General features: G+C 38.2%; 2 protein-coding genes and 1 long non-coding RNA gene across 4 annotated transcripts in view; 1 reads left to right on the top strand and 2 right to left on the bottom strand.

The window, feature by feature from the left end:
* Window positions 1–26,191, top strand: part of LOC145986814 (uncharacterized) — a 268,487-nt gene that overhangs the window by 64,629 nt on the left and 177,667 nt on the right. The gene's annotated exons all lie outside the window — the stretch shown is intronic.
* On the bottom strand, window positions 2,682–12,914 carry LOC145987356 (U-reduvitoxin-Pr21-like). Of its 2 annotated transcripts, none has more exons than XM_083121879.1 (4): window positions 12,788–12,914; window positions 10,519–10,606; window positions 8,886–9,032; window positions 2,682–2,942 (listed from the first exon to the last, which is right to left on the bottom strand). In XM_083121879.1, exons 2-4 carry the CDS (start codon window positions 10,580–10,582, stop codon window positions 2,749–2,751), a joined length of 405 nt encoding a protein of 134 aa, XP_082978005.1. In that variant the 5' UTR covers window positions 10,583–10,606; window positions 12,788–12,914; the 3' UTR covers window positions 2,682–2,748. The 2 variants fall into 2 exon arrangements, with proteins under 2 accessions (XP_082978005.1, XP_082978006.1); XM_083121880.1 differs by having other exon boundaries at window positions 12,796–12,909.
* LOC145987355 (uncharacterized) lies at window positions 13,631–24,652 on the bottom strand. The gene is made up of 4 exons (XM_083121878.1): window positions 24,516–24,652; window positions 20,942–21,024; window positions 14,840–14,986; window positions 13,631–13,999 (listed from the first exon to the last, which is right to left on the bottom strand). Exons 2-4 carry the CDS (start codon window positions 21,003–21,005, stop codon window positions 13,788–13,790), a joined length of 423 nt encoding a protein of 140 aa, XP_082978004.1. The 5' UTR covers window positions 21,006–21,024; window positions 24,516–24,652; the 3' UTR covers window positions 13,631–13,787.

Below are 26,191 nucleotides of genomic sequence, written 5' to 3'. Positions count from 1 at the left end.
GCGGGCCCAGGATTTTCGAAAATAGGGATTAGGTATAACCCCCACTAACCCCCCCCCCTTTGGGCACGCCACTGCATGAAACACGGTAGATAAAAATGATGATTTTTATTTAAAAAATCATTTTCGTTGATTTTTTAAAATTTAAATCTATTTTTTAAAACATGCTTAAAATTTATTGCATGATTTTTGGCACTATGCACGTAGATATATGTTTTTTTATAGAAAGGCTTTTTATAGTAAATGGCCCTGTAAAATATTTGAACAGTTTGATTAAAGCAAATAAAAAGTATACGTAAACGTACATTTTTCTGTTTCTGATACTGTAACTACTATGGAAATGTTTGTTGAGTTTGTTAATGAAACTGATAATAATTTCAGTAACTTTTCTTCCAGTGAAACTAAAACATTCTGGATGTACTCTATAATTGTAACTTAAAATACGTATTAACTTAATATTTTTATAGTCTATATACCTGAATTTTGGATATTTTTTAATGATAGTTCGAAAAATATTAGCTGCCATGTTTATTTACAGTTTAATGATATTACACTATTTATGGTTTAACATGATTAGTATTTTGTATATTCTTCTACACATAATGTTTGCCCATAAAATTATTGAATTCAAATCAAGATAAATCCTGTGGTTTTATTTCCTTTCGTATGAGCTTCACATACATCAGTACATATATTTTATTTCCTTTATTTTCTATCTTAGAATCTAATAATGACCATTAACTGATTTTAAAAGAAATCACCTGATTTTAATAAATTCACCCTGGCATGAAACCTTGTTAAAATCACGTGGTGTATTTATCTGCAACAAAATTTGCCTGAGTCGACTACGACAAGCCGATGACAGCAGTATATAGATGCATGTATGTTTGGCAAAACTGATAAAACTAAGGAGTCATTCTCGTAGTATAAAACATGCCATGCATATGTATATACACCTCATCTTTGTGATGTTTTGGAAGTACTGTAGCTGTAATTGCCATTAACATGTCATCTTAATTAAGTCATTGGAGCAGAACTACACCAGTCGTCTTCAGGTTACGTTTTTCTTTATTCCTGCGGTGGGGATCGAAGTCACAAGTTATTGATAATGCTGTTCGCTAATTACTACTTTATCTCCTTTGCCCCTACTCTATTATTTAGATTGAGTAGTATTCTGAATGGAGGGTGTGCGATTGCGTCATATGAAGAAGGTGGAGGGGGGGGATGTATGAAAGAAATATAATAGTGTATTGCTTGGTATTCGTAACTTATACGTAAATGTATCAAAGATTGAAAGAATAGAACAGATAAAATTAATTTTTAGCAGTGATGTATACGTATAAATTTTATATCAGGGATGCAAGTTATTTTTATTATTCCAGAAAACCATATTTCTCAAGCCCATGATCTCCATGAGTTCAAGGCAGTTGTACAGTGGGCTGCCAAAATATTGCCAGGCAAATTGTCCAACGTTTTTTCGTTGCTTTATGTCTTGTATCTCCCGTGCTCTTTTAAGATGCAGCGATTGTTTGATATTTACTTCGAATTCTTGAACGTGCGTTGTGTAAAACTGAACAGTCATAAAGTATGTTGATAGTAATTTGCAAAATGAGAACTGGAAGCCCACAGCTGCTGATGCCCATTTTTTTATCTTCCGTCACAAGAACTGACGTTGGAGACAATTCCTTCCAAAAATCGATCGGTCTTTCCTGCCACCAAACAACAACAACAAAATATCCTCCAACAGCAACAAAGAAAGACATTGCTGCATTCGAAGTTGTTTTTCATTGTCATGAGCACTGACGCAGTTTTTAAGTGCTTCCCAATGTTATTTTAGCCACTGCAATTTTGCCATTTCAAAACTAATGTTATAGGGAGACCAAAGCGACAAGGCACACGGACACCTCCAGTCTGTGGAAAACATTCACTGCGCATGCGCAACTATCAGACTGAGACTGCACGATGCATGTTACTGAAAAAACTGCCCACTTCGAGCGACACGTGCAGCTTGCCGTGTTGCTTCGGTGCGAAATGTTACATTTATTGCTGAAGGTTCGTTTCCAAGTGACACATGTCATTCGTCACATCAGTCTAAAAGATGCCATTAACGTGTCACCGTACAATGCAACGTCCAGATAAACTTTAGGACTTCGAGACGAAAACTTTTATTTTCAACGTATTCGAAGCTTTAAGACCGAAGCGACAGGCGACTTGGATGCGACAATGCGATGCGACGTTTCGAACTGATACGACAACATAAGCAGCATGTGTCGCTTGCACTAGGCTGTTTTCTCATTGCCGTGCATCGTGTCGACTCGCACATGCGTAGTACATGATTTGCTTGTAGACTGAAGGGGTTCGTGTGACTGCTGGTCACTTCTGTGTGACTTTCAGTCGGATTTTCCATGTCTCGTTTCATGAAGAGGCGGTATCCCATGTTTTTTGCACAGGTAGGCCCATTCACAATTCAAAAATCAGCACTTGCTTTGATTGGTCCATGGCATAGAACGAGATCAACGAGCAAAATAGGCGAATGTTTGTCCACGTTGTATATTTTATGTAGGATATGTATGTAGTTTAAATTTCTTGCACACATAAAACTTGAGGAGGTTACCCGCGACAGACACGGAAAGGTTGTGGAAATAATGAAGTCTACCTAAGAAAGGAAAGAAATTCTATTTTTTTACTTTATTGTTCACAAATATTCATCTAAAATATTTACTGTACCAGTACAAAATGTATATTTACAAACTATTTCATTTTGTGGCCTTTTCTTGCTGCCTTTTTAGTTCGTCTTGGCCCACGTTTCCTCGTGTCCCGTGTTTTTCCTTCACGATCACACCGGAGTCGGGTGCAGGCTTCGAACCCATCCTGAGAACAGACACAAATGTTGCAACCCTTCGTGTGCACCCCTGCCTTGCACCTTGGTGAATCAGGGTTGTGATCTGTGACGAAACATGGTTACAGAATTAAAACAACAGAGGTTTCACATTTTGACGGATTCTCAAAAATCTTCATCATAAATGAATATGTATGTGTGTGTGTAATTGTCCTCATTGGCCAGGATATACACCAATATATTTAAAAGTCATAAGAAAGTTAGGGAATTCGACTAAATTAATCAAAACGTGGAAACGTAAGGCAATATTATCTTTCACATGTTTGTATAAACCGTAATTTGATATTTGGTTAGGATGACCAGACGTCCTCTTTTATCCGGACATGTCCTCCTTTTTAGGTGTCTGTCCGGCGTCCGGGCGGATTTTTTAGAAATCGGTAAATGTCCTCGTTTTTTGGAAAGAGTATAGCATTGACCATAGCAAATGTGCTGCATACAGAATGCTTCATTTGGGGCGCGTTAAATATTCGAGCAATGCTCACCTAGCATCAAGGAGCTCAATACGATCACTTTCCCGACTGACTCTCTAGTAGGGCGAGTATTTAAGGCATTAAAAGCCTCTGAAATAGGCACCTAAATGATGAAAATAGGCACTTAAAAAGCCCCATAAACTAAGAAAAGGTACCCTAAAATTAGAAAAAAACAACATTAAAATAGGCAATGGATATGAACTTATTTCAATTTTCTTCTTACAATGTACAGTTATACTGTATTAGAACTTTAGTTTATACATAAAAGTGCGCTAGCGATTAACATACTATAATACTCTTTTCATCGAAATTCACATTTGCGGGGAATCGTCTGTTAAAGTAATTCTCACAAAAAGAGCTTGTGCTAACGATTTGCACCATTGTAACAAAAAAATATTTAAAACAATGTTCCAATTCAGACCATCAAATCTGGCGAATTCCACATTTCAATCAGTACAACATCAACAAAGCCTTACATCTTTCAATATAGGGAAAGCCAAATGCACGTAAGAAAAATCTGAAGTATGCAAAAATTGCAGAATATCCATTTTTTGGCACGATTAAGCAAAATAAAGTTTAAACATGAAAGTCTATGGTTTACTACAAGAGGGATAAAAAAGGCAAATAGGCAAATTTCCGCACACCAGTCATTAGTATTAAGCGCTGAGACTGCTGGAACGCATGTAGTCTGTGCAGTTCCTTTTCGGTTGATTGATTTGGTTTATTTTACTTTGCTTTTTTTCCACTTTTGGATAATCGCGAAGATGAGTATGAGCGATGATATGATGATTTTGATGAAGGACACCCATGCCCAGGCCGGGATTCGAAACTGAGGCCTGTGGCGTTGTGGCGCGGTGTGCTAACCACTCCACCACAGAGGTCGGCCAGTTCCTTTTCGAGTTATACATACCCGATACAGAAATGCGTAGTGAGAATTTTGATTATTAAGTAATATTTACTTTCATGAAATAACGAAGCGAAAGTGTAAATTCAACAATGATCTTGCAAGAAAATATCCAGTTTTAAAGGATGGAAGAAACGAATATGGGGTAAAGTGTAAGGTTGCCACTTTTCCCTGCTGTTGAAAGAGTGCTAGAAATGTTCGTGGCATTGAAATCATATTTCTCTACCCAATCCAAACTACTTAAAATTTTAATTTGGCTTTTCGAAATAAGTTAAGCGAATCTTACTTGTTACATTTGCATTCACTTGTGGAGATATTTCAGTCTAATATCCAAGAATTAGAAAAGGAGTAAAATTCTGTGCTTCAAATTATAAACATTCTTTGTAATTTGTTAAAAGAACAGATTAGGAGATTGCTTTCTTTGCTTAAAGGTAAGATGAAGTTCTTGAAAGAGATCATCTGAAAAGCATCTGTGAGCAAAATGTTGGTAAGAGTTTTGTATATTGATGAAATTATGAGTAATAGCAAATGAATAGCCATTTTATTCGGTGTCCTCTTTTTTATGACTTTGTCCTCCTTTCTCGCCATGCTCTGTCCTCTTTTTTGAATGTATGTGTCTGGTCACCCTATATTTGGTATAACCTAAAAATATGGTAGCGGCAGGCTATGTTTTGTAACTGCAGTCATTACTCACTCAAAGAATATATCGCAAACTTAAAATTTATTACAACCTTCAAAATGATGACCAAGGCAGAATTTATTGTCAAATAAATACTCTAAACGTGAAGTTTCAACTTTATACCAACGTCACGTTTACGGTGTGTTTATTTGACAATAAATTCTGCCTTGGTCAGCATTTTGAGTGTTTTACAAGATGGAAACAAGGCTTAGTGGTGTTGTCTTTAAAATGTATTGGAAAATACCTGGAACACCTGGAAAGTCAAAAAATATGTTTCAGTGCACGCACTCTATTCTCCCATGGACTTTAGCCGGCACCCGTGGCGGAGTGGTTGGCACATCGCGCTACAACACCAGAGGTCCCGGGTTCGAATCCCGTCCTGAGCATGGATGTTTGTGAGAGTCCATTCATCAATTTCATCATATATCACTCATCCCCATCTTCGCAAATTAGCCAAAACTGGCACAAAAAGCGAAGTAAAACAAAGCAAATCAATCAATCAATCCCATGGACTTTAAAAGTGTGTTTTGTTTTTTGTCGAAGTAATGCTCTCAAAAATAAAATAAATCGTACTTACACACAATGGAACTATTGTTTTTGTAACTGTGCTTCCTTGTTTTGTTTCATTATATTTGGTATCATAAAACAGGAGATAGCAAAAAAATATATACACATTTTAAGATATGTTATCTATGTATTACTTTTCGAAGTTGAATTGAATTATGTTGGCTCAAAATATGACATTAATGATATGAATGCTAGCGTCACCATTATCCAGGCAGGACAGTCAAATAAAATGGCGGAAGCACGGTTGTCATTCGAAGACAGCAGTATTGTGAGTGGTTCCAAAACATGGTACAGGAGGATGAGGAGTTTGTGGGGGAAAATGGTTTAGTCTGATTAAGCACAGTTTGACTTGAGTGGAACCGTGGACCGATAATTTACCAGGCCTCAGCGTCTGGCGTGGACTAGTCTTCATTCAGTCCATGTAATAATTTTGGCATGAAAACCTTCCATTTTGCTGTTTTTAGAATGTATCGTATTCTTGTTCCGCTAACTTCTATCTCAGGTACACATTGTTTGGCAGACTTCTGATGTGAGCGTGTAAACTGTTCCAACACCATAGTAGAAGAAACAGGACATGTTGTTGTGCGAGGCTTGCGCACCCCCTTCAGCCCCCCCCCCCCCATGTTCAAAACTTATTTTCAACCTAATGAAATGTTATATTACGTTATGCTATTAAGACAATGCCGTCACTTCGAGCGTAGAATGTTAGGAATTGAAGTAATACAGCTATTAACTATCTATCTGCCTATATATATAAAAATGGATGTATGTGCGTGGGGCGGGGGGGTGTGGTTGTGTATGTATGTTCGTTCCGGCATAACTCTCGAACGCATGGAGCAATTTCAACCAAACTTGGTACACGTATCACATGTAATATGGAAAAAATACTTTGGGGGTAAGACACCCCTGTTGCCCCTAGGGGTTGGGTGGGAAAGGGTGACATGTAAAAATAATCGAAAACGACCGATATTAAACTCAGCACAAACAGACATCCGTGACTCTATGCAATCCCGCACAACGATAGTGTTTCTCGGTTTGTCAAACATTCAGGCTGATATGATTATTTTTGTTGCGAAAACGACCGATATCAGTGTGGAATCCATAGTTTTCGTGACACTCCCAATGCGGTTCAACTTCAAGTTTATCACCTATCGGCATGGGGGCGTGAGAGGGGGTGAAAAATAAAATGCCTCAAATGATCTAGATTAGTGTCAAATCCATGGCTTTAGGAGTCGCTAAGCTAATTGGTGACATTCACGATCACATTTAAATTAGTTACATTTTACGCTATAGTTAGAATTCATTATTTTCCTGTCTAATACAAGATTGGGATAAATAATACCCGGGCAACGCCGGGTAATCAGCTAGTTGTACATAGCAGGCAATCCACTGGTCACTGAAAGAGAAATCGCATTTTCTTTCCTGTAGTGGCTGCGATCTATACAAATACCAGCGGCTGTTGTCATTGTTTCATCATCACTGTTGTTAAGAATTGTTTGTACTTTTGTTTATTCCGGTAACGTTTTCGGTAATTACCTACAGAGCAGTGTGGGTTGTTTCATATTTTAAATTTTTTTAGCATTTTTGATAAAAAAAGTTTTATTTTCCGCCTACTTGTTCTTCCTCTAATCACAAAATCGCACAACAACAAAAAGTTTAGTTGCTTTCTGTAGATCATCGGGTTGTGCCTGGGAAATTATTTAACGCGAGTTGTAACGATATGGTTGTTTCTTTCGTTGTTGTTTATTCACACTTCTATCATGTAAGGAAAGCAGTATGATACCTACAAGAAACTCACTACATGATTCCGTATTTTTTGTACGTGTTGTCTTATTTACAAATAGTAGAACTTCAGGTTGCATGGCGATTTTCTTTTACCCAACGCATACAAATTGAACTCTTGATATTTGTGCATCGTGAAAAAGTACAAAAAGACAAAGAACTGTTTAACAATAAAATGTTAGATGTTTATGGAAAGGATACAAGGTGAATCCAGTTTCTATTTAAATAGTGGGTTCAAGCCTGAACTTGGCACCAACACCAAAGTACTTTCAATTCAATTTTAATTTCATAAATATATGAAATCTTTCTCTGGCTCCCTCCTTCCCTCGCAGAGAAACATCCTGCGGCCGCCCTTGCATGCATGTTTCATGTTTTCTATACTTTCAACATCGCGCACCCTATATTTCATTCCGCAGCCCCTCAGTATCCCAAAGGCGATTAATCCTGGCGCCGCCGCTGTTGAAAGTTCTGGTGCATACTAACCCCTTCATTGTCGTTGTACGTACTTCCACAACGTTCTCGAATTGCAAATGGAAATTACACTTCAGAATGGTCTTGCGCTCCCCTAACGACAACCGTGCTTCCGCCATTTTGTTTTACTGACCTGCCTATGGCATGGTGACGCTAGCATTCATTTAATTATTGTCATCTTTTGAGCCACAATCATACTACACGTTGCTACCATAATTCAAATCAACTTAAAAAATTAATACATAGATAATATCTCTTAAAGTATGCCTACATTTTTTGGCACACCCTGTATATTCATGTTATACAGGATGTTTCTAAAGTTCGTTTCCAACGAGTAGGAGGTGATTCTACAAGTGAAAATAAAGACCAGAAGTTCATGTGACGAAATGTCGAGAACGGCATCCATTCGGATTTATTGAAGTGGGAAAAAAGTGCGAAAATTATGTTTACAAGGAAATAGTGGCACAACGGCCAACCATATGACCGCGGCGATGGACGTTCCACAAAGAAATGAGGCATGCTCTATTCAAAAAAGCGCATGGCAGATGTGTGAAGATGATGCGCAAGGGATTCCCCAAAGGAAGCGAATGGGTCTGTTGAAGTCATGGAGGTATGGAAAGGTTTAGCGAGATGTGTTATCCACGGAAAGTGATATGTGGAGACTGACAACCAAGAAGAAAGCGAATATCCGTAGTGGACATCACCATTACGTAGAAAACAAAGATGGTGGTGGTGCTGTCACTTCAACAGACCCACTTCAATAACTCCGAATGGGTGCCGTTTTCGGCATTTCGTCATATGAACTTCTGGTGTTTATTTTCACTTGTAGAATCACCTCCTACGCGTTGGAAACGAACTTTAGAAACACCCTGTATACAGTTATTGGTAATAAAAATGGGATGCTTAGATCTTGAAATACTCGCGTGCCTGCAAGGCGTTATGTGTGTTGCCTAACTCTACGGGGATAAGTAGGTTCTAACAGCAAATGTTCAATGGCAACTTTTACCACCGCTTAGTACCACTGCCGGTGAGTGTGTGCGCGCGTTGTGCAACTGTCCTGGCACAAAATGGATATCGTCTTCATCCAGGATATGCGAAATTGATAAATATACGTACCAGGATATAAGAATCCATATGCCCCATTGTCCATATTCATCATGCAGAACATCTTGGTGCAGACGCTGATGACGCCATCATCATTACAAGCGCAGTAGCTGCACCCGTCGTTCACCATTGAACGTGAACCACACCTTGGTGCTACAGCTGACAAGAAATATATATGCACATTGTTTTTATGGCTCCTCAATTAATTTAATAAATGAAATGGAAACTATGTTACAGAATTCTGTGTTAGTTTTTGTACACAGCACTTAACACATTGCCTCACATGCTATTAAACATTAGGTGGGCTCATTAAAATATTTCGTGCCAGTACCTATTGATCTTCTTCTACGCGTTGGAAATTAGTTGCAAATTGACCACGCCTCCATTCAACGAAGTAGGCCTACTCAGGAATTTCTGGTGGTGGATAGTTGTACACAGGGTTGTTAAAGGTGCAGGAACACATAAATTCTAATAGGTTCTATTGGGTTCCGCTGGTAGGACCGGAACATTTTTTCTCGCACAATTTAAATTCGGTCCAAGTTGCGTATTGTTTCATTGAAAAAAGGTTCCTGGACCGAATTTAAATTGATCCGGAAAAAATGTTATTGGACCATATTTAAATTTATCTTGAAAAAAAAAGGTTCCTGGACCGAAATGAAATACTTTACAGATAAACCCGTTATTTACGGTCCAGAAGCCATTCACGGTTGCTGATTTTCTCTCCTGGACCGGAATTGAATTTATTTAACATTCCTGGACCTTTAACAACCCTGGTTGTAAAGGCTTATGTTTTCATCTATTTGTGTGTGTGATTTTTCTTACAGGCGAGCAGGTTCAATGGGGTCTACCTGCATTTTTCTACATGTAAAATTAATATTATATAATTGATTGAACCATGTGCGTAACTTGGTGCCTAATTTAGGGGGACAGAAAAAAAAAAGTTTTCCATCCCATAAAAATAGCACCCAGGATTATTTACTAAATAACTGTTAGATGTGCGAAATCACAAATATTACTCTTTATTAATTTGCCCCTCAGGTCCCAGTAGGTTAACAAAAGTAAATTTATCTTGTAAATGTTATTAAATCTTAAAATATTTTGATAGGAAAAGTGCCTCCTCTTTCCCCCATCAAGTTACGCTTATGGATAGAACGTAGAGATACACCTAGGAATAAAATGGATCTGTCTATTTGTGGTCGAGCGCCTTGAGTGGTCGATTCACGGACTCGCAAAAGAAGATTTCAGATTAGATTCCTTTCCTGGGTATGAGTGTGTCTTTGTGACTGTCCATTAATCAGTTTCATGTCATCATTATTATATATTCCCATCGTCGCGTTTAGCCAAAACTGGCGGAAAAGTGACGAGAAAAGAAGACAACATGCATAGTCGAAAGTTTCCATATTGTTACTTAATATAGTTTTGAAAATGTATTGTACACTCCTGTTCAGATAAAGTGGCACATTCTTCAATTATCGAACTCTATAAAGTGTGCTACTTTATGTGAATAGGAGTGTATATAACCTTAGCTTAGTACGTTCTTATATTAGCTTGGGTCGCAATAAATATTCGCAATATGTCTAATAAATAAGACAAGATGTTGTCTCAACTTGTAGGATCTACGTAGTGGAATAAATTCCCAACTTACATGGTGTAATTCCTATATACAACACCATCAACAGTAAAGAAAAGGATTTAATCCAGATGTTCATCCTGTAGAATTATCCCCTTGCGCCCTGTAAAATAAGTATGAAGTTAATTAATGCTTCTTTATTAATTTGAAGCAACTAAAAAAAGAGACTTGTAATTTGCATAGTTCCAACTTTGTACACATACTTGGATCGGTCGGAAAACAATGAGAATCGTCCGATTTGGACGTGAAGATCCCATAGCAGAAACATGAGAGTTTTAGACCTAGAGATTAAAAAGTTGGTTGATTTTTTGAACACGAAGAAAATAAGTTTCTCGTACTTTCGTCGAGCGCGCACTAGCGATAAAGAAGTTAGGCGATTTTAGGTACATCACGCTCTTTCACTATTAAATGCCTATGCTCCTTATAGATAGATGTTCTGTTCTTTTCAAACTGAAATAGTTGTGGAGGAAGCGTTTATTTTAATAACAGTGCATTATGACTAATTGCAACTAAAATATCGAGATAAAGACAGCTGGAAAAGAATCGGAAACTATCAGTGAATTAAATTTCCATTTTTCAGACTCTGCGTAACGAAAAGTAAACAAAAATGTCACGCTTCTGTTCTGTATAGATCATGTATTTTTTATTTTTTCCACAGTCAGGTGAGGCTTCTGGATGGCTTGAGTTCGAAATAAACATGAAACTATTAAAAGTATTCAATGTCGCCAAGAATAATGCGAGAGAGTATAAACCTGTTTTTATTTGTGCAAATATTAACTTATATCCTCTGTAGCACAGTTCTTATATTGAATTTGAACTAAAAATATACACATTTCTGCAGGCGAAAGTTCATCCCACTTTTCTACCAAGATCCACGCAATTCTTTCTCGTTCTTGTCCGAATATTCTTTTAAACGTCTCCTTTCAACTTTCATATAAAACGTTCTGCATTAAAGGACATTGTACATTCACACAGCACAACAGTCTCCTTCTCTATATACTGGGACTTTCTTGCCCGACATCTACAGTCAACAGTGATTCGAGTGATAAAATATCGCCAGAGTGCACTAACACGTTCCAACCTGTGTGTTTAATTTTTTCGGGCAACAGTTCCGCCTTGAAAATGGAGCATGCGGTAACTTTTTAATCGCCGTGATTTAAAAGTTGCCAGTTCGTGCATTCCCATATCAACGCTTACGGAGTGATCAATCGGAGTGATTTTTAATCGCTAGTGCGCCCTAGGCCTTAGGTGTACTGGACTAAATGCTATTCATTAGCTGCCAAGAGGCCTTAACGCCGAACTACAGTTTTAAACCGTGAGTAAGAACAAATGTCAGATACATATTATTTGTTTTCGATCACCAGTAGCCATAGGTGGATTTGTGCATATGTGTGGGTGTATTTTTTGCAATTTTTGTAAACATATATTCTATAAATACTATAACTTTAGTACGTCAGTATTGTTCAATTCATTTTTCTACAATGTTTGGTAGCACAATCCTATCTATGCTAATGGATGTTCTTTATTTGGTAAGACCCAGTAACGTAATCAAAATATCCCAATTTTGTGCTCAGTACCCTTTGTGTATGTATGTAATTTTGAACAGGAAATTTGATGAGACTCTGTACTCCGTGGGGCAAACACCTACTATACTCTGTCCTGGGAATCTCTGGGGCGAGCGAACGAAAACAAGTCTCAGTGCAAGTAGTGCCTCGAAACCGCTCGTCCAATAAACGCGTGAGAGGGAACGGGATTGCGTGGAGAGGGAAAAGCGACTGCAGCCAGCAGCCGTTTCCAGGAGCGTGTTCTGTTTTGCTCCGCACATTCACTCGCTTTCTCCCCTTCTCCGCCGTTATGCGCGACCTTGTTCCAGAGATTCCAGGGATAGAGTATAAGCAAGTCTTGCTAACCGCCTTAAAGCAACTTCATTATTCTCGGTCTTGAGTCATGCAAGCAACGTATCCACTTCTCTCAAGGCTCGAGCAAATACCAGACACGTTACAGTTTTCATTGTGAGCACACTGATCAAATTTTAATGATACTCATAAACATTTCTGTACTTGTAAATTGTATTTTGGTCACTGGAGAGAAACAAAATTGCCAAGAAACTATTCAACAAACCATTTTGGTATTAGTGTAGCAGCTCCAGTGGTGCTACTTTTTATGGTCTATTAATCTATCTGATAACGAATGTTTTGTAAGCGTATTCGTGAAACAACTCGTCTTCGAATTCATATCTTACAATTAAAAGGGCGGTTAAATTTAATGATTGGTCATTACTTACGTATTTACCTTTCCAGTAGAACGGAATCGAGTGTCAGATACACATATGGTTTAGAAATACAACTGACTTTTTAAGATGTCATTAATGCCTCTTGTACTCTTGTTCTCTTTTTCTTTTAAAAAAAAATATTTCGTTCCAACACTTTTTCTTTCTTTATCAATTCACATTTTCTTTCTGCTGTGTTAAGATTGTTCTAATTGTCAATATATTCTTATCAATAACGCTGCATTGTTTGCTGTGCATAAACAAATACTGAATCTTCATGCTTCATAGAAGTTGAGCAGACATCACATATGTAGAATCTATTGTTTTTCACTTTTTTATTAACTTGTTTCTTTATTTTTCTCCTCGTTGTTATATTTTTAAAAATTAAACTACAAGATGTGAATTTCAATTGTTTACTCTTGCCGTACATCTCTAAAAAATTAGAAAATATGTCTTCGACAGTAGTGTTTTTCTTAAAGCAACACCGCTTTAAAATTAGGAATATGTTTCTGACAATTAAAATTGTTTCGCTTCTCTATTTTTATTCACTTTCGTTAATATTTGGTGAATTGGCAACTATTATCATAAGCTTGGTTCTACCAGGATTTGTGGAATGAATATTGTGATTGTTCTCTTATCAATTTCTTTAGTTCATACATTGTCTTCTTTACAAATAATATAAAATGTAGAAAAGCAACGTACTATTCCTGAACATTAGCTTTTCTTATCTTTATAATAAACTTTTCAAAATTATGTATGCATTACTTCTGACACCAGTCTCTAATGCTCACCTTTACGCCTTACTTGTGCTTGTCTCAAGTAATGTTCATGTGTACATGAAAAATAAAGCTATTAAAAATTTAAAATAATTATTTTACTTCATGCTATTACGATTTTACAAGTAACTTATTTATTATTTGACGTAATAATAAAGTACAACGTATGTGAATGTATATATGGTCTCATTAAAGTTTAAACACAGAATCTTAGAAACATGTCGTTTACTGTTCCATATCTATTCGCCCAATAGGTTTTCTACTTCATCGTAAGTTTCCTCATTAACATCAATTCCCTCATTATTTTGTATTTCCTCGTCAGTTTCAATTTCATTTTCTTCCTCGCAGTCCAATCGGGTGCATGCTTCGAATCCGTCTTGTGAACATACACACTTATTGCATCCTTTATTGTATTGTCCAGGGGTGCATGGTGGAGTGTTCGGGTTGTGGTCTACGAGATCAAAACACACAATTATTCTATTATCATCATCATTGAAATAGAGTAATTTATCATTACAACCTTTCAAATAGTGGAATAGAGCACAAGCTGAATGGAAATGAAGTTGGCTGCTCAGTAAAATTATTATTAATTTATTTGGTTTTAAAAATAATTTTTATATTATTGTAAAACATCACATCGTAAAAACATATAGCTATTTGTATGGAGCACATGTATAGATTTAACTGACGATACAAAAGAGGAAAACTGTATTTATCTGCGGTAGTATAACGTGGTTCTTAGGTATCGCTAGAAAGTTAGTTTCAGTTTCAAAGATTTTTGATTAGGTCAGAAAATCGTAATGTAGTGAACTACTATAGCAGCTGACACATTAAATGCAATATAATGTTCAAATCATCCACCCAGGCAATGTATTAACATTCAGAAACCATGTTTCACTATTACACATTTATGTACATGGTCATCCATGGACTTGACACAATCGATCTGAATTCAGTTGACATTATTTTGTGGCGAGGTTCAAGTACAATAGCGACAAAACTAGTTGCTGTAATTAACTGAACAAATAGGAGAAAAAAAAACACATGATTAATGTACATCGCCACAATCAACCCTCGCTTTTTTTCAAGGTGACAAAGTTTTGACGGTTTCAAAGTATTCTAGTTGAAGTATGTAAACATTATGGTTAAAGCACATGGATATTTTATTGTCTTTGCTTCTTCATAAAATTCATGAATTCATATAATTCTTAGCGATTAACCTTGAGAGGTAGACATGCGACGCAACATAATCAAAGACATAAATACAAATAATTCAGTACTATTCCGTTACCTGACCACGTGTACGCAAATGTGCCATTATCCAGACGAACTCCACAGGCCATCAGGGTGCACCATCTCAGTCGGCCGTCCGGTCCGCACCCGCACGTATTGCAACCGTCATTGATAGCACTGTTAGGCGGGCATGCAGGGGCAATACCTGAAACGTACAAAACAAAGCAAAACTGGTCAAATGTGAATTTCAATATTATTTAGACATTGTAGCTCGGAGCCAATTGGGCAGATTGCACATAATTTTGCCAGGTTGTCATAAATTCTATGTCCGGATATAGTATATAGACAGTGCTTTTTTTCCTGACGGTACACCTTATCGGCACCATTTTCATACTTGAAAATGAAACTTAATAATTTCTTGTGTTATCAAATATGTGTCCTAAAGCAGGATCATTGCGGCTTTTCTGAATAACTTTACACAATTATCATTCATTCATATTACCATAGCAACCTTTTCTCCCAATACGCACTGTAATGATCAAGATATGAAAACAATGAATTTAACAAAAATATTCCTAGTTTCACAAATCCTGACAAGCTACCAGCGTAACAGTTACTTAATCCTTTCACCACTGGTGTTGTTTCTGAAGAACATCATGTTTAATATTTTTGCTGGGTAAAATATATTTATATTGCCAACTATTGAGATTTTGTTTCCATGTGAGAAGAATAAAAATTAAGTCTGTTGTAAATAAAGTAGCTTTTATCTTGATTTTGTACGACAAAACATACTATTTGTTTAGGGTTGTGTCCATTGTTGAATATTCACTACCACATGGACCTGCATTGCTTGGCTTTAGTTTGAGTTTTGTGTTATGAAATTACATATACAGTAGAGCGCCGATTATCCGAAGTAATTGGGGGACATGGGTGTTCGGAAAACTGGTTTGTTCGGATAACCGAACTGTAGTAGGAATATATAGTATGTGGTACAGTTTATTAAACAAAAATATGTACATATTACATACGCATTTTGCATGAACAATACACACAGTACACAAAATTAACGTTTAAAAAAATCCTTTATTTTGGTCTGTCTAAGCAAGCCTACACGCTTACGAGCAGCTAAGTCACGTACTTTTTTCATTACAGATATCTGAAAGTGAGCGAGTACACAGTTCGGTTAAGCGGTCGTTCGGTTGACCGACGTTCGGATAATCGACGCTCTACTGTATATTCTTATGAAACAATGAACTGCTTGACTCCTGTATTATTAAACTTTTGTTATTGTATGATTTGTTCATCTCCTGCAACGTTGCCAAAGTTACTGTTGTTCATAAGTAACATAGGGTCATAATGGTCGTGTTTCTGAAAGGTTTTGTACAGCGTAGGGTTTTCGTAGACAGCGATGTATCGTGTCTGAATCGATATAATTTTGATAGAGACGTTTGCTGTGTTCGTCAAATCTCAAAATCAAGCCTCGTAGTTTATCTTTAAAGGATATACGAGGTGTGGCTAGAAAGAAACGGGATTGTTGCTACAAAATCTTTTATTGGTTATTTTGTTCAAAGCGAACATTAACCCCTTCGAAGTACTCCCCTGCACTATCAATACACCTCTCCATACGAATCTTCCATTGCTGGTAGCAGTGCTTGAAATCATTTTCTGAAGCCATGTTCATGACCTTCGTCGCTTTTGTTCTCACAGATTCTACGGTCATAAATCTGATTCTTTTCATTGCTGATTTGACCTTTGGGAGTAAAAAAAAGTCGTACGGAGCGAGATCCGGCGAATAGGGTGGATGTTCTAACACTGGGATCCCATTCTTGGCCAAAAAAGCCTTGAATGACAATGCCGTTTGGACAGGAACATTGTCCTGATGAAGAATCCATGACTTGCTTTTCCACAAATCAGGTCGTCGTCGTCTTACTAGCTCACGAAGTGTCGTCAGCACAGTAATGTAATAATGTTGGTTGACAGTTTGACCTTCGGATACACAATTAACGTACACAATCCCACGGATATCGAATCAATCAACTGACATTTGCAATGTTTGATTCCGTTTTGACGTGCAAGGCCGTCCAGGACGCAAGTCTGTCACGCGCTAAAAGTTAACTAACTCCACAGAACTAAGCAACGCAACAACGCAGAATCGCTCCCCGTGACACCTGTCACGCGGATTAAACATTACATGAATTATAATGCGGTCAGGATAAGTGCCTACAGTCGGAGTTACCGAGAATAAACCTAGGAGGATTTGATTTTTAGTACCTGAAATGACGTTACATAATACTACGGTGGTTTTGAATATACACATATATTAAAGCACAGATAAATACACAGTACATCTTGCCCTCTTTCACTCGATCTCTCATTCATACACTCATTCCATGGCATATTGCGACAATATGACAATTACAAAGGTTAGATTAATTAATACTTTGACTATACTCATGCTATTTCTTGGCTACCTTGCCGTTTACAATTTACCGTTTAGGATTTTAAGTATAAAGTGAATAATTGTTCCTTGTGCGAACCCCTTTTATCTTTTCTGAAGGTATAAATATATTTCAATGGACTATTGTTTGCTGTTAACATAAACTTTGATCTATAACGTGATTAGTCCGCCGGAATACCGATGTCTAGTTATGCCCTAGCACTGATTTAAGTTATGCAATGATTTGATTTACGCAGATTCGCGGTAGATTGGCGTCATCTCTCTCACACACGCACATGGTTGGATCTTACCTTCGTAGCATTCCCTCTGACCTGGGTAGGGTGAAAGTGGTCCTGCAGTTTTGGAAGACGTCTGCACTCCATTGTTGCACTTCGCGGTTATCCTGGTTGGCGAAAATGGATCTCCCGGCAGTTCCGTATGGCATCATCGGATCCTGGCTTCACTCGTTAACTTCACAGGGACGTCCATGACGGTACACGTACACTGTCGACTCCATACGACAACTAGCGCAGTAGTAGGTCAGTCCTTCACGGTTTCACATGGACTCACATGGCTATTAAATGTTATTAACTTCTGCTAACTTAGGACGTTGTTTCGGACGATTGACACAGGTGGACGTGTCTGGCGTTATTCTCACATACCACACGTATGTGCACGAATGCGTTGACGGCGAGGGGGAAACGACCCCCTGGGTCTACTCTGCTCTACTCCATGGCTCTAAAACACTCACTCGAGGAAAATACAAATCCAGACCTCGGATCCGATGGCGACTCGCAGCTAGGTCGCACGTAGCTCACACTCCGGTGGCGATTGTAGGCAAACTGTTTTCTCGCTATTCCGAATCATCCCTTTTATTCCAGATTTGAACGGGGTAACGCTCTAGTCTCTGTATTCAGGTGTCAATTTATTGTTTCTGGTGCTTTGACCGTTGTCCTCCTATCCTGGTCAACGCTCACTCCAGTCCATAACCTCTGGTAGCAGCCCCTCATGCAGAGATTAGGTTAAATCCTCGGCTATTGTATTCGACACGTTCAGTAAGCGCCAACTCACCAGGATACCGTCTCCCATTGAATCCAGCGATGAACCTTTAATAATTCATAACTCCCGTATTTCTGTTCTGATTAGGCTCAAATCTTGGAATCAGTACTTTCATGATGTGGTCTTCCGCTGGTTAAAATCTTATCCAATTCGGTCCATTGGTTTAGAAGTTGCTCTTTTCCTGCTATTCCCCATAAGAATACATGTACAAGGGTTGGATAAAAAGTAATGGCAACACGGCTGTCCCGTGAAAGGGGTGAGTCACAGCACCACAAGCGTTTCGTGCATGATAAAGGAATGTCAGACGAGGAAGTATAGTGAGTGGGAGCGATTTTATGTTATTCAGTCAAAAATAGCAGTGCTCTGAAGCAGAGGACGAGAGTGCAAGCGCCCTAACAATATGTTTAGGTAAGAAGAACAATGTCTCTCAGGCAGACGGTCAACGCAGCCTACTTCTGCACCTTCTTGCAACACCACCTTCGTCTCGCATTAAGAAGGAAGCGACGGCACGGTGTCCCATCATCCTGCTTGACAATGCAAGGTGTCACACTGCGAACAATGTGACGGCGCTCCTGCATAACTGGTAGTGGGAGGTATGAGACCGTGTGATTACGACCGTTTTGTCAAAATGAAGGAACCACTGGGCGGGAAGCACTACGACACGCGCGAAGCCATCATACGTGCTATAGGGCGGTCACTGCGGGACATCGACAGAGATGGACGGGCTGACGGTGTACGACGCCTTCCATACGTGTGACAGAAGGTCGTAGAGATGAGGGGCGATTACTTTGAAGGAATGTAACACGTGCTCCTCTGCCAATACAGTCAAGTACCAATTATACAAGTGTTGCCATTACTTTTTATCCAACCCTTGTAAATCCGAATTCGGGCGAAAAACGGTGGTTGAGCAAGTTAGTGTTGGCTAAGACAATCGCTAGACACCTGTATTCGCGACGGATTTTAATATTACCAATCGTAATTAATTCTTAATAACGGGCAATTAGGTTAATTACTTGTTACTCAATATTTCACTGTTATAAGTCGTCCGCGATCACTTCTCGTCCCTCTTTAAAACTTTGAAACCACTCAAATACTTGCGTGCATGATAATCACTTATCTCCGTACACTTCCTTCAACAAACCATAAGTTTCTGTGGCGCATTTTCCGAGTTTCACAAGAAACTTTACATTGACACGCTGTTCCACTTTCACACTTAACATTTTTCCGACGGAGCACAGATGTACGGTTCACTTCGTCCACAAGCTACAGCGGAACTGATCGCTGCGCACCCTGGGAAATCACACAGCCGATAGGTAGGATATCACGTTATACACTCATGCACCGCTTGACCTTGACGCGCTTGCCGTTTGTCGACAGCAACATCGATCCGGTTTTTTTTCTTGCCACACCTCGTAGGTGTTCTAATTGCTGATGGTAACCTTCAGATGTGGGTGATCAGGGCCCGATTAAGACGAAATTGAATCTGATGCTGCATGCTGATAGCATTAACTTGAAATCTTCGGTGAACAATAAACACATCGGCGTTATAGTTACGTCACAGCGCAAAGAAAAATAGTAACTGTGTAATAAGTAACGTTGTGTCTAGGCGTCCGAAATTGGTAGGGTCCCCGCATATTGTTGATTCCGTTGATTTGAGGCTGGTGAGCCCCTAGAGCCGCTTTATGCGGAGGAAAGGCCGGAATATATCGACCTTTGATCACCCACCCCGGGAATCGAACCCGTGTCTCCCGCGTGGCAGTTAGATGATCTGCCGATTAGACCACCACATGAGTAAAAATAGAGAACATGTAATTTCTGCTCAAATGGCCATGTTACATATTTTTTCGAAAGTGTGGAGTGACATTTTGTTGTGATCTTCAATACAAAATAATGTACGTACGCAAGAAATGTTAACAATATGTTTATGTTTATATATCAGTTATATTGTTACTAATCGTTATTCTACACTTCACACTTATAAATGTAACATTTGATAGTGTCACTTCAAAAAAACTTTATTTTGAACTTCGATTTATAATAAGAACCTTAAGAACCATTGTTGTTCAGGAACAACATTACGTCACAAACCTACCTTTAGAGATTTTTGGGAAAAATTGTCATTTTGCATTAAGGGGACCAAAAATTTAATAAAAATTAACAAAAATTTTTTTTCGCAAATGCAATCATGTTTTGGTACTTTCGGGTTTAAAATAGGTTGTGGAAAATAACATGTGCTTTATTTACTAATTTCTTGTCAACTTCTTATTAAGCCTGAATGTATAACTTCTTTGAGATTATCTACTAGGCACACAGATGTTCTAGAAAATAAAACGTATCAACGTTTACACATATCTTTTTTTTTTAAATAAAAAAGTTTAACTGAGAATGAATGGGGCAGAAATGAATTGCGTTGCCCCTATGCTCAAAGCTGTGGAGACGCAACACTATGAATTACAATGTAACGAAACGTAACAAACATATTGAAGCATTTTTTATGGACCGAAATTCCAATAAAAGTTAAGTTTGAAATAACCACAGATGATTAGCAGACGATTCATTAACATTAAGATTAAAATAGAACAAACACAAGCAATTTCAATAAGCTTAAGGGCAAGTATGTATAGATTTATACAGCAAATCAAAAAAGAAATGAACGATACGTACCTCCTGGAATATCTATATAAAATACCAGCACACTAAGTGAGAAAAATCCAAGCGCAAGCTTCATTTTAGGTGAATTCTAGGATCTGCAAGAAAATCAAATAACATTATTTTCCCAACCGAAGTTAGATTATGTTATTAATTTTAAAATTTAAGTATCTAGTTTCTTTTCTTATTCTATGGAATACATAATCACATATTAAACCTAAATTATATTGTACAGTGGGATCCATGAGTATTACCGTGCAAATTGTCCATCACCATGTTCGTGCACTTTATTTCACCCAATAAGAGCTTCAAGAATTAAAAGAAAACTCAAAGCAAGCTGTTTACAACTTCTGCACCAGCATATATAAAAATCCATAGCTTAAAAACACATAGGATGTAAGAGAAAAATTAATGAAAATAGTCATGGACAATTTGTACGGTAATACTCATGTATCCCACTGTACATTGTCACATATAAAACATTTTGTTGGAGGTTGGGGCGGTAAACAGACAGTTGCGAGCAGATTTGTCCGACCGGTTGGAGGGCGTCCACCGCAAGGGCCAGGGGGAGCACTTGGCCCCACCCTCAGATATCTGAAAATAATTAGAATGGTAAAATTGTAGCGATATTTTCTCACAAATAATATTGTTTTCTGCCATTTACAGGTTACCAGATACAGGAGTTAACTGCCATATACGTACAACAAAATAACGAGAGAATGTTTACACGAGACATTACAATCATGTTGAATGCCGTAACTAGGGGTGTGCGGGATTGGGAAGGAAATATTAATAATTCTGACGTTTGGAACTGAAAAATCTCTATTTCCCGGTGTAGTGAAAATCTAGAATTTTAAACACTGTTTTCCCTTCAAGTGTTTGTTTTTGAACTTCTGGGATAAAAACTGTTAATTTGAAGAAATGTCAGACATATGTATAGCGCAGAAAATATCAAGAAGTTACCTGTTTTAAATAAGATCGTTTGAATTTTTTCTGCTGTTCGGGATTACGAAATGCCGGAAAATAATTTCCCTAGGACCTTCATAATTCACACCCCGTGATTTGGTATTATTACTTTTTTACAGTAGCCTTGGGCATGTAAAATCAGAGGTAAGGTGAAGGACAGCAGATTAAGTAGCCCCTGATATCTGTGCATTGTGAAAAAGTACGAAAAGGAATAGAACTGTTCATCAACAAAGTGATAGATGTTTTTGGAAAGGAAGCAAGGCGATTTCATTTTCTATTAACGCCAGATATTTTCTATTCAATTTGAATTTTATGATTTGTATAGTACTTAGTAATAGTAGCAGTAATTGCAGCAATGATAATAATAATAAAAAAAAAATAATTAAAGTTTCCTTGACAGAAGGGTAAAATATGAGATCTTACTCTTCCCCCTGAAAAAAAGTCCTGCGGGCTAACTTGGCCCGCCCCCTTAGCACCTCTGTCTTCGTCACTCAATGATACTGTGTAGAGGATGTTCCATTATTGAGTCTAGTTTTCATCCGTCTAGATCAACGTTTCTCAACCTATGGTGCGCGACCTATTGCACACTACTTCTCTTATTCGATTCACCATTATATTTGTCTGAATACTTTCCCACTTCTTCTGTTTCATTCAGTTCGAATTAGGATGCAATTTAAATGTCTTTGAAATTTGTTATCACTGTATTATATCTTTCATTTAAATTTTGATTTCCTACTTTTGTGGAAATCGGCTCTCATCCAATATTTATATATCGTATCACGCCAAACGCGTGACTCGAACCCGTGTCTCCTGGCTTCATAGCTCGATAGTTAACTCACTTAGCCAAGGAATCCGGCTGAAGCGTGGGAAGCAGCTTCTAACAAGCATATTACACCAGCTACCTTCAGTGGAACTTTAAACTCCGCTGTCACGGGAATCGACAGGAAATCAGTTGAAATAAAGTAAAGTCAGCTTTATGCAAAAAATACGTTTAACGACAGGATGGAACTGCCTAAACGGCTTTAACGATCGGAAATTTGAATCCCCTTTAAATAGATAACGATAACAGATCTCGTCCCTCAGTTGTAGTCCGAAACTTATAGGGTAAACAGTGGTTATCTCCTAGTTATAGATTGAATAGCTATCGGTGCTATGCTAGAGTTAGAAGTGGCGATTTGCGCTCCCTAAAGACGTCTCATTTCAGGACCGTGCCTTATCTACCAAATCAGCGGAGACCATCATCTCTACAGAAATCTACAGATAAACGAACATCCTTTCTATTGTTATCATGACCCCGCCCTGTCCAGTCAATAGAAGTTTTGAACATTGAATGTCGTTCGTGTTCTCCTTATTTCACAGGGGTGATTCCCTTTACATATAAAAGGTACCTCTCGTAGAGGCGAGTTGCATTAGGCTGGCACAGCCTAGATTCGATCCCGAAAATCCAGGTGGGGTTTTATACGTGGTGGAGGCTGGAGCTTTTTCATCCATTTCCCCCCGCGGAATGCATGAACGATTTTCTTTTCTTCTTTTTGCTCCTTGAGCTTTAAGCCTTCCACTCCTCTTTAAGAGATAATAAAACTTGTGACTTTTTGTGACCGCTACCCGTTAACATTTATTCCAAATCTTGAGTGATTTTCAACCCCCCTCGTTGGCTTTCAAGACGTTCTCAAGTATGTTTCATGTCGTTCAACGAAGTAGACGAGCCTCTTAACCAAACCTCTTAAACCCAATCCCACCACTCACTGACATAAATGTTCTCCATGAAGGAAGCCCCGGAGGCAAAAATGCCCGATTAGGACCCCGCACGAAATTGTCCCAAAAGACCGAGAAAATTCAAGATATATTCTTTGTTGTAGAAATGGAAAATTGAGAGTTTCATCATGGCATATGAGACGACTAGAGATACGAACACTGCCAAATAATAGTTATGTGACTTTCAGGCAAGTTGATTATCGAAAGTAACACATCCAAATTCTTAACAATTCACAATGAAACAAATTAAAACTTTTACGTGTCTAGTATATAATGATTTTATATGTAAGATGTTCCTAAACTAGTGAACTCATTGAATTTAAGAATAAGGATAAGAATTTAACTGATTTTTACATTTTGTATCAACTTGCAGTCAAGGTTTTGAGATTTACATTAAAAAAGAACAGTCAAATAAATAAATATAAATGTAACTGTTTTCGCCCTAGGTGTTTTTTTTCGTTGAATTTTCAGCAGATGTTTCCAAATCACGTGATGTCGTAGAATAGCGACGTTAGGGACACAGCTTGTCTCCGAGATCACCCGATCTCACAACTTCGGATTACTTTCTCTGCGGAACCATGAACAGTTGCAGCTGCTAAGGACAACAATATTTGCACATAAATTCCTGATGCCTCAAAATAAATTTCGGAGAAAGTTATGGAAAGTCTGGTACATTGAGTTCATCACACTGAATGTTAGTAGACATTTCTCTAGTGCTATTTTTCACAAACCATCTCCAATCTGTAGGCTTCTAATCTGTTTTCTGTTATAAAGCATACGGTTAGTTTAAAGTAAACAAAAAAGAAAATGAGTTGACTAGTTTTCGGGCACCCTATATTTGAGTTGAAGTCCAAGGAACAAATCTTACCTTCTCCGTGTAGTGTGTATCCTGTGAAAGAGTCGCTCGACGAGGGTACTTGCTCCAGCTGTGTCACTACGCTTTACGATCTTTTAACGATTCCAGTGAAAACCCCACACTCATATCTGACATAACTGTGGGTCAAGGAGCGCTTGGGAGTAGATTACCAGAAGCCACATTTCCGTTTTGGTTGGGATTTCCTGTTGACATCATTTGCTGTACTACTCACATTTTAAGCAAGTATTTGTTATCGATATCTCACCAGTGCACGAGTTTCCTGCACAATATTCCGCCCAGTTTCTATAAGATATTTATCTATCCTGAGGTTCAGTGTTAATTTTAGTAGATGAAACAAAATGTAGTAGCATAACAAAAATGAAAGTCCTGAGTTCATATATGTATATTTACTGTAAAATAGGGGTACTATGTTAATAAACAAAACGCGGTCTCCCTTTTTTATACAATTCCCAACATAGACACTGAATATGTTAGGCGATTCTCAGGGCCTCCCCCATGGCGCAGTGGTAGCGTCATTGCCTTGTAATCAAGGGGTCCCGGGTTCGATGCCCGATGGAGGCACAAGTGGTTCGGATCTCACTTTAAATTGTAGGTCCAGTCCCAATTAGCCTTCGTGCACAAAGTGGACTTAAAACACCAAATCAATCCAATCCAATGTTAGGCGATTCTTAGTACGCTGCAGTTCTCATTACTGCAGTGGCTGCAGCTCGCTTAATTCCGTTCGTAAAATGCTTCTTGATCTCCTTACGATACATCCTTACAATGCAGATAAACTTTCTCAACCTTGGAGAACATGAAGACCAGCTACTTTCCTTGGTACGGTTTTGCTTGTTGAGATCTCGTTTCGTTGACACGAGCCCTCGAAACCTCTTTTGTATTTCTTATCTGTTCTGTCTACATCTGGAGCTTGTGGTGTAGAAAATGGGTCTTAAGGAGCAAGACTGTGCATGATAAGTCGTTCGTCTTCATGTCCTACATGCACTGTGAAAGTTTCCCTGTGCAGCAATTGTTTAATGTTTATTTCAATTTATATAGATTCTCATTACAGCCAATGGAGTAGAGAAGGGCAAGACTGCGCGTCGGGTAAGACTGCGAACCGACTTTCTTAGGTGAAAATCATACACGGTTGACACCACTGCTCCACCATCACTTCGCCCGAGATAAGAGCTAGCCGTGGATGTTAGTGAAGACATGTTGGTAGTTCGTTGTGCTGAGAGAAGAAAGCGAGAATAATTTTAAGGTGTTTGCTATTTATTTTGACACTAAGTTTTCTTAGAATTTCTTCACTGTGAATGTAGAGAATATCACTATCTTGAATCATAGAGGCAGCTGTGTTAATGCCGAGTCTGCGTGTGTATTCGTTTTCATTGCATTATGCAATGGCTCGACAGCATCACGTGCTTTGTTCCCGATTGCGCAATAAATTCCAGGCGAACAGATGCTTTACAAATCTGCAGTAATTATTGGATAGATATAAATTTCAACCATGCCGTGTATTTAATATGGATGATTCTGGTGTCAGCGAATGAAACAGGAACCTTGATTTATGATTTGTGTTAGCGATCTCCCAGCCAAGGACTTGATTCATTGTGTCACATGTTTCGATGGCACGACAGATGCTTCTCATATGAAAGAGGAACTTTCTTTAGTGATTTGTGTTCCTTTTT

This window comes from Lepisma saccharinum, chromosome 4 (genome assembly GCF_977018435.1).
Source record: "Lepisma saccharinum chromosome 4, izLepSacc3.1, whole genome shotgun sequence".
Taxonomy (NCBI): Eukaryota; Metazoa; Arthropoda; class Insecta; order Zygentoma; family Lepismatidae; genus Lepisma; species Lepisma saccharinum.
Note: the sequence above shows the minus strand (reverse complement) of the source record. Positions and strands in the feature narration are given on the sequence as shown.

What these genes read in the sequence shown, in the direction of transcription:
- LOC145987356 (XM_083121879.1), bottom strand. Translation starts at nt 10,582, where the DNA reads ATGAACATCTGGATTAAATCCTTTTCTTTACTGTTGATGGTGTTGTAT. An exon ending in GTATATAGGAATTACACCAT is followed by an intron (nt 9,033 to 10,518) that starts GTAAGTTGGGAA and finishes ATTTCTTGTCAG; the next exon opens with CTGTAGCACCAAGGTGTGGT. An exon ending in ATATGGATTCTTATATCCTG is followed by an intron (nt 2,943 to 8,885) that starts GTACGTATATTT and finishes GTTTCGTCACAG; the next exon opens with ATCACAACCCTGATTCACCA.
- LOC145987355 (XM_083121878.1), bottom strand. Translation starts at nt 21,005, where the DNA reads ATGAAGCTTGCGCTTGGATTTTTCTCACTTAGTGTGCTGGTATTTTAT. An exon ending in TTATATAGATATTCCAGGAG is followed by an intron (nt 14,987 to 20,941) that starts GTACGTATCGTT and finishes TGTACGTTTCAG; the next exon opens with GTATTGCCCCTGCATGCCCG. An exon ending in ATTTGCGTACACGTGGTCAG is followed by an intron (nt 14,000 to 14,839) that starts GTAACGGAATAG and finishes TTGATCTCGTAG; the next exon opens with ACCACAACCCGAACACTCCA.